General features: G+C 40.7%; 1 protein-coding gene across 2 annotated transcripts in view; it reads right to left on the bottom strand.

Moving 5' to 3' along the window:
* Window positions 1-698: 698 nt before the first annotated feature.
* PLCXD3 (phosphatidylinositol specific phospholipase C X domain containing 3) overlaps window positions 699-8,755 on the bottom strand; it is an 81,331-nt gene continuing 73,274 nt past the window's right edge. Inside the window, exons 3-4 of one of the 2 annotated variants that reach the window (XM_037374428.1) lie at window positions 6,991-7,127; window positions 699-3,545 (exon numbers count right to left, since the gene is read on the bottom strand). In XM_037374428.1, the coding sequence (XP_037230325.1) occupies window positions 3,487-3,545; window positions 6,991-7,127 (196 nt within the window). In that variant the 3' untranslated portion in view covers window positions 699-3,486. Of the gene's footprint in view, window positions 7,128-8,755 lie in introns of both variants that reach the window. The other variant, XM_037374429.1, reaches the window with a different exon arrangement.

Here is an 8,755-nt window from a genome sequence, read left to right as displayed (position 1 = left end):
CTTGGTGGGGGCTTGCCTGCAACCCCCTCCAAGGAACAGATCCCTGAACTCCACAGGAGGCACCAGGGAGATGGTGGAGGGAACTCACCTGCTGGCTGGCTTGTCCTGGAGCCAGGCTGAGGCAGCAGCGAGTCTGCTCCACTGGCACCTGCAGGCAAGCTGGGTTTGCCTCAGTGGCGGGTACCCCTCACCATGCCTGCGTGAGCTGCAGGCAGCGACGCCGAGAGGGTCCAGGGGGGTGATGGGACAGGCTAACACTTCAGAGGTACACCCCCTGCTTTCCACCTCCCTCCCTCTTACAAGATTCCACCAGGGGCAACAGCCCGCAGCATGGGCTCATGCAGGCTACAGAGTAGGGTCATACACTTTGGTACTTGAGGCACATTGGGCCTGGAGAGCCATGATGGGGCAAGAGGTAGCCGAGAGGCTACTGTCTCCCTGGCAGCATGAGCACACCACAACGCCCTGTGGTATTCCAGGGTCCCACGTAGGCAGGTGGAAATGGTACTCCCACTGTAATGTGCTCACCAGGCAGTGCACGCACACCCTAACACAATGCACAGCCTCAGCCCAACATCTGGCTCCACCTCGCATCGCAAAACAGTGTTTAAGAAGCCTCCTACACAGAAAGCCTTGAATGCGGCAATGAAGCCATACACCAAGCATACAGGTACCAGAACTTTATTAGATGTTTCACTGGATACAAAGAAATTGGATTTTATGTTACTCTGTTTTTACATTAAATACACATTCTTATCATAAAAATTCACATTTGCAATACAGAACTGTAGGCATTTTTTACACAACATTTATTAAAGTACCACTGAAAGGATCCTAAAAAGAGAAGGTGCAGCTCTGTGAACCTTTGTGGGCACAACACACAGGGAGCTCCATGTCCTCAGTGTTACACAATTGTCCTTCCCACGAAAACAGAGAAAAGTCATTCAAATGCATTAATGCTCATTGGGAATAATAAGGCTTCTGTACAGAGATCCTGAACAGTGTCTGGAGGCAGTGTCGCAATAACAACCTATATATCAGCTACATGATCTTAAAGCTACTGATGACTGAGGCAGTCAGAAACTCATCAACTGTCCTGGCAAGCCCAGATGTATCTTCTTTTTCTTTTTAAAATTACGTTTTTAACCATGCATTCTTATTTTCAATAATAATAATTACACATAAACCCAGGATTCTGCTTTAAGGTTCACAGCTTCTCAGCAAAACCAATTTCAGCTACTCAAGTGATCTCTCCTGACCAAATTTACTTTTCTAGGATCCAGAGCTGAGGGAAGAGATGTCACCTCACTGCAGAAAAAAAAGCCTAAGTGTACCTCCATCTGAGGAGATGCTCATTGGAATATCATCCAACCTGTTTTTAATTTAGAGGGGCAAAGTTTATAACTGAATTCTCATCAGCCGAGAAGTCAACCTAAAAGGACATGTGTACATAAAATGGAGGAATGTGGAGATAAACCATCCAGGGACATCAGTTATGGGACACTGCCATATTTTAGCCCCATATTTAACATCTTATGAGAACCTGTGGATTGCTATGGTGTACTGAGGATGACAAACCTATAATCCTCACTTTGAGCCATGTTGCTCACAGCTGGCAGTTAAAGGGATGCGTATGCAGAAGTTGAGATAAGGAGCGCTGAGCACAGGCAAAGGACAAGAGTGGTAAGAGGTTGCATTTTAACTAGACAAATATAACAGAAGAGGGTCTGAAATCAGACTTCTGCCTTCCCTCAATCACTGTTCAGGTGGGTATGGCTGAGGCTGACCTCGTACAAAACATACCATAGGGCAGGCACGCTCTGCCTATCCTGTCCAACCAGCCAGGCACAAGGTGGACACTCTCTGTGTTCAGTATGTCTTTCAGAATTACCTTTGGCACCAGGCAGGGGCATCTCAGACAGAAACCATGAAGCGAGAGCCAGACCTGGCTGTGAGAATTGTAGAGGGCTCATACTTGTGGGTAATGTAGAGATCCTTACGTAGAGCGTAGGTCCTGCAATCCACTGGGAAATTATTATAGTTTTTTTAATTAAAGCTTCCACAGCTCCTGAAAGCAGAATGCTGCATGTGGGCAGGCCAGACCAGGCTGCTCAGCTTCTGACATTTATCATTTTTACACCCTCGACTGGAGCACAGTTCAAAGTTCTTCCAGCAAATTTACAGCTATGTTCCGGCACAGGACAGTAATAGTACTACACAGTATCCAGGCACTTCCCCAAAGGCAGGGCATCACCACCCTCCGATCATGATTGTATCCCCAAAGATGAATTTTAGACCATTCAAATACATGATCAGAATTTCCACTAGCATCAGCAGGAGCTCTGTGTGTACAGAAGTGATTTGATCTGTATCACACTTGAAAGCATGTCTTTGCCACCCCCTACAATCAAGGCAGTAAAACAGGCAAACATCCTATTCCTTATTTACCATAAGTGAGCTCCAAGTAACTTGAAGTTAACTGTTCAGTGCCAAGAAGTGAGCCCCACGGACTGACATTTGAAATCAGAACTGATAATTATGGGATTTAAACAATATTATACGAATGCATTAAGGCAGGTTACATAACTGTCCTTTCCCTTTAGGATTTATTATTATTTTCTTGCAAGTTGTAGACAATCCATACTCCCATACACACACAAACCTACAAAACAGCAGCACAGTAAAAACAAAATAGATCACTGAACTCCAGCATACTTGTAATCAATACATTGCACATACTATACAGCATATTTTAACCTCATCATTGGGTGAACACACACAATTCAGAACAACATTGATTGTATGTAACACAGAAGCTACCACTGAGATATGGTAAGTACACCGTATACACTACTAGCTTTTACATCACTGAAAAGGAGTTTAGAAGTTTAAAATAGTATTACCTGAACTCTTGAAATGACCAAACAGCCTACTCAGTTGCTAATATCTAATGCTCCATATAATACAGTCAGGATAAACAGCACTGGACTAGTGTTTTCAGGGTACTCTACTTTTTTGATACGTGGAGTAAAGCTCCAAAATTTTAGATTTCTTTCACAACACAGCATATACTTACTACACACTGACTATCTGCTCCCTCTCATCCCAGGGTAAAGGCTTAGTAACTACTCTGAAGTTAGTAGAAATGGTCTAGATTTGTATGAGTATGACAGAAAGACTTAGCTGAGCATACAAGGTCATACATTTCCTCTCACAGATGTATGTATATATACACACACATGTATGTTCAGAAGATGGCTTGATATGGCAGGACCTACAAAACCAGTAAAGTAACCAACAGAAAGGAATGCAATAACCCACTGATTTTAAAATTAGGCTCTTGTGGTCTGATTCTGATCTTACCCCTCTGCGCGCAAGGCAGGAATCAGACTCCAGGACCAGCTGCTATTTGGTCCAGATCGCTGCAGGCTGGATCAGTACTGAACATGTCATCCTGTGTAAACTTGAAGATAGAGCCAGGTGGGTTTACACCAGCTGAGACACTGCATGTGTTGTGTAATGCAGTCGCAATTTTTCACGTGTGACTGAAAAGAAAGGATCAAGTAGTCATGTGAAAACATCAGAGAACGACACTACTTGATGGGTATACAATGAACCATAGCCAGAGGGAAAATGAGCACAGGAAGAAAAAAAGTGTTTTGATACATGAAATATGACAGTTTGAGTAAGCGGATGCTTATGAAGATCAATAGTGTAGACAGGTATTTTTTTCTCTGATGGTCTAATCACAATCATCTAATTTCCCACCCAAAATTCCTCATAATACGTGTGTAGAAACCTCCCAAATGAATCAGGTCAGAACAACTCATCTGACCCAAACCCACAAGTACATTTCTGTGTGAAAACAAAGAGTTTTAGCTGCATACGGGTGGCAAAACTGGGCTCTTGAATGGTCCAGTTGTACTGCATAGTCCCATCTGGCTTGTTCTTTTCTGGAGAAATCTCTCAAACAGTATCAGCAGGGAATGTATCCCTATCAGGATTTACAGTTTTGGGGCCTCACAGATAAAACTGCCAGAAAAGCACGAATAATATCCCCATACACGCACTTTTTGTTTTAGTAATTAAGGCGAGTTTGTTTACCTGTCCCTAACAGAAAATGCTGTGCTTCTCCAATAAAAAGGAGATCAACAGCTAAATGAAAACATAATTTTTCTGATCAAAACTTAACATTTTGCTAAGACTTATTTTTCCCCCATTGATGGAGAAACTATATGGTTTGTCTATTATCCTTTGTGTCAGAGGATTTTTTTTGCTTTGCTTTTATTTTCCAGCACCCAAATAACAATTAGAATAAAACCAATGCCAAGCGAACATTTCATAACAATGCTAACAAGCCCAAGATAGCGCTATATTTATTCATATATACAGGTGCGCGCGCGCACACACACACACACTTTTCTTAAATACAGCAGAACATTTGCTTTGAGTACACCTCTGAGTAAGCAAAAAGTTCAGTGTGTCTGGTGTGTGTTTCAGCATGGGGTCCCAGCAGGAATGTGGTGTTGTTGATGCTCTCAGATTCAACAGAATTTCAATATGAATCCAAAAAAAGAAACCTAGTTTTCGCTCCACCCAAGGATTCAGTTTACTTTACTATAGTAAAAGGATAGGTTAACTATTTTGACTGTGCTTAAGCAGATGAAGGATGACAGGAAGAGTGTGGAAGCAAACAAACCCATCTAAACGGAAAAATGAAAAGAGCATTTCACACCACATTGCCAATAAATAAGCAAAAATACTCTTGTTTCTATGCAGGACACACACATAGGGTAGGTTAAAAAAATACATATACTCCATGTTTGATTTTATGTGTCTCTTACATTAATTTTGTTTGGAGAGTCTATGGAAACTGGAAACAAAATGCCTCAACCCACCCCATAACTTGCTTAGTTGTGGGTGAAAGCACTAGAGTCCTACCCCTTGTTCAATGCAAAGATGGGCTGTGACTCTTGGTAAATTTTTGAGGCAGTTCAGGTAAAGTTTTAATGCTGTAAAAAACCTAACTGGCTTAGATTACAGATTTCACTGGGGATGAATCTTACAGTCCTAACCTATACAGAAAAAATGCTACAGAAGCAGGCATCATAGCGTCATAACAGCTGCACAGTTTTTTTCAACCAAATTTATAATTCTTCTGTCCAGAAACCCGAGTATCATTATGCAAGTGTGCATGGATGTCTTTGTGTCATATACATACATTTCAATGTGTCATTATACTACACATACACTTAAACTTTCTTTACAGTGCACACATGCACACTTTTTCCAAGGCACCCTCTCAGTACAAAATAGCAGCAAGTTTTCATTTTATTCCACTTCTTCCTAAATTAAAAACAACAAAAACCCTATAAACCCCTCGTAACCCACCTGTTCGATAACACCATTTTAGTTTTTCTAAAATCTGATGGTAGATGGTATTCCTTACCATCTGACAGAGAATAGCAAAGGACTGTATGATGCCATTCTCTTTTCTCACTCAACCAAAAGTTCTAGTAACATCAATGGAAACTTGACCTCAGTCTTTATCCCATAAAGCTCTACAATATCTCAAAGAGCATTTTTCTTTTAAGACATTATAGCATCTACTGTTTTGTACAAATGAAATGTTTTGCTTTTCAAAGTAGTGTGTCTGTGCATTGATGCATCCAGGAGATATGACTGATTGCATTGTATCCAGTTAGGTGTCATACAGTGCCAATGCTCTCATTTTATAAATCACTATGTTTTCCACACATTTGAGTTTTATATATGTTTCATTAAAAGTAGGATGATCAGCAATTCTGCTCCTTGCTAGAACAGTGCCATTCAGGAGACTTCCAACCTTGTGTTACGCAGTATTACATCCCACAATTCAAGGGCTATAGATTATGGTTATTTGCTAGAAATTGAACTACTATGCTCTTTAGTAGAGTAATCAGTGCCAGTGATGAAACTGGCACTGATTCTTTTGTAATCAGCAGAGAAGTGTTGTGTTTGGAGCTGCCTTAAAGAGAAGCTTAGACTGCACCTATTTTTTTGAGTATTTGAAGTTTTAGTCCTGCAGAAAGCACATTTCCACTATGGGACAAAATCCCAACCACCTACAGTACAGACAATTTCCTGATCCTATCCCCAATCTAGGCTCAACACAGGAAATTTTCCTATTAAATTCAGTGTATGTTGGATCAGGCTTTTATGTAAAATTAATCCTGGGATGGTATGATGCTCCAAGCTGGCCTAACTTTGTTCCTGCCAGAACCAGGAAAAATACGTACTGGCATCTCCTAGTACAGAATTAGGCCAGCATCATCTATCTGCTGACTTGACCTAGGGAGAGACATTGGAAAACCACATTTCGAGAATGAAAGGCAAGCAGGACTTAGTCTGTGCTCTGTGCAGGATACGTAATACATCATGTTAACTGTCCACTGATATCTGTGTGTTAGAGGCATGACTTTGGATTTACTTCACAAAGGCATTTAAACCTGTAGCTCACTGATAAATATGATCAGTTAAACCACCTAATAGATAAAGTGTAGTGGCTTAAAATTTGTGGGCCAGATATACTGTCCTCAGTCTCCTGGTGTAATGATCACATTGTTGGGAATCCTGCTGTGGGCAGGCACAGGCAATACAGATCCCCTTGCTTCAAAAGCAGCAAATTTCTTGGCACTGTTCATAATCATAGAAGACATATGAATCGCATTTGATACTCATGGAAAACATGTAAATGGCCTTCTTTTATCACACGCTGTAAACATGTTTAGTTTTGCTCTTCACATGAAACACAAATGTAAAAATTGATCACAATTGATTAAAACATTTCCCCTACGCCCACCCACTAAAGCCCTAAACACCTTAGCGTGTTATAGGAAGATTAGTGTTTTACAAGATAATTCTTTTAAAATGCAATCTTTTTGTCCCCCCACATTCTAAACAATGCAACAACACACATATTATAGTACTATCAAGTAGTGTCATCTTCACCTTCATCCAGGGCATAGTTGAGCTTTATTACTGTGCTGATAAAGTCACCGAGTTCTACAAAATCTGCGGTGATAATATTCACACCACCTTCTCCTGGTTTCTGAGTTCGGACCCACTGCATCATTGCAGGAAGAGCCCTAAGGAGAAAAAAGGACAATACACATAAAGCAGTGAGACAAATGCATCGAGACAGGATTTACCAACAGTGACTCCCAGTGATCTTGTTTTCTAAGAGAACCTTGTGAGAAAGGACACAGGTTACTGCTCAGCCCCCTTCTTTTTATAACATTAATTCTCTTGGAAATAATATATTGACTGCACTTCAACTTCTCAGTAAAAAGAATGGAAGGAAGATCATACAGGCTCACAGTAATTACTGATCTTGCCTAGGGACAAGGGCATAAACCAGATACCTTTTCAATATCATCCAGCTATATGACTACATGGGAATTGTTTATGGGAAAAAGCAGTAACAGAGAACACAAGCTATTTGCAAAGCATGTCTGACACATTCAAAGAAATGCTGAAAATAATATTTTGGCAGACACTGGACCAACCCTGATTTCTACAGTGTAAGTACAGCATATTACCAAATACCCTTTCTTTCCCAGTATTCATGTCCTAGCCATGAGTTATATTTAATAATAAACCAGTGGTTAGTAACAGAAATGAAAAGCACCACAGTCATATCAACTCTTTTCTAAAATGGAATATTTTTATTATGTCAGACCCTTCGCATGGGAATACTGGGGTCTAAAAGATGTCTTCCTAACTGGATTTGTAAGTATAAAGAAATTTTTCTGACACCATGAAAATATAAAGTGAAGATTGTAAGAAATACCTATGGGAATATAAAGGGCTCTCCAGTCCTGCTGAGGAAGCCAGGCAGCAAGATCCAGTTTTCAGAAGACAGAAGTTAACAGCATTCCAAGAAAATAAGGTACATATTTTTCAGAGAGAGGGCATTTTTCAGAGAAAGGGTAATTGACCATTGGAACAAACTCCCAATGACTGTGACAAACTCTGTAGCACTTGGAGTCTTTAACTCAAGCCTGGATGTTGTTCAAAAAATACACTCTCAGTCAACGTCAGGCTGCTGCGATAAATGAAAGAACCTATGGACTGGGCAGGGCCACAGTATAGATAAACACTGTGTTCTCCCTTTGCTCTAACATCTATAAATCTGTGATTCCCCCTCACCCAGCATGCTGTACATCCTTTTTCACAGAGGCAAGGTAGATGTAAATTGTTGGTCTGACAGGAATTTAAATCAAGCTGAACATACTGAACCTAAATCTGCTCCCAAAAGCTTTAGGAAAATAGACCTGAAGAAAACAGAACTGTTGGCAGACACTTGTCAGTGTCTTGTACTTGTACTTGTCAGTGGTCATCAGAATCATTCAGTTTTCAAAACAGTTCAGTACAGAAAAACCCAAGCAGTTATAATTAGTCCCTTCTATCATTTTCCAGGAGAATGCACAACACTTAAGGTTTTGCTGCTGCAAAATGTGCTTAAATCCATCATAAGATCCACATTTAAGCCCAGCAACACATTTTATTTCACTCACTGATTCAATATGACTGAAGAACATGTATGTATGCACACTAGCTCATAAAACTGAGCTAAAGCACTCTGCGATTTAAGAACTCAGCCAGCTACCTTTAGATTTGAGTTTATGCAATCCTGACAATCTGCACTCCATGGAACTGTAACAGGCACAGGTCAGGTGTGAAATACCCAGCAATGCCTGGACTGTTTGAAAAG

The sequence above is a fragment of the Falco rusticolus genome, chromosome Z (assembly GCF_015220075.1).
Source record: "Falco rusticolus isolate bFalRus1 chromosome Z, bFalRus1.pri, whole genome shotgun sequence".
Taxonomy (NCBI): Eukaryota; Metazoa; Chordata; class Aves; order Falconiformes; family Falconidae; genus Falco; species Falco rusticolus.
This window is presented reverse-complemented; position numbering and strand designations above follow the sequence as displayed.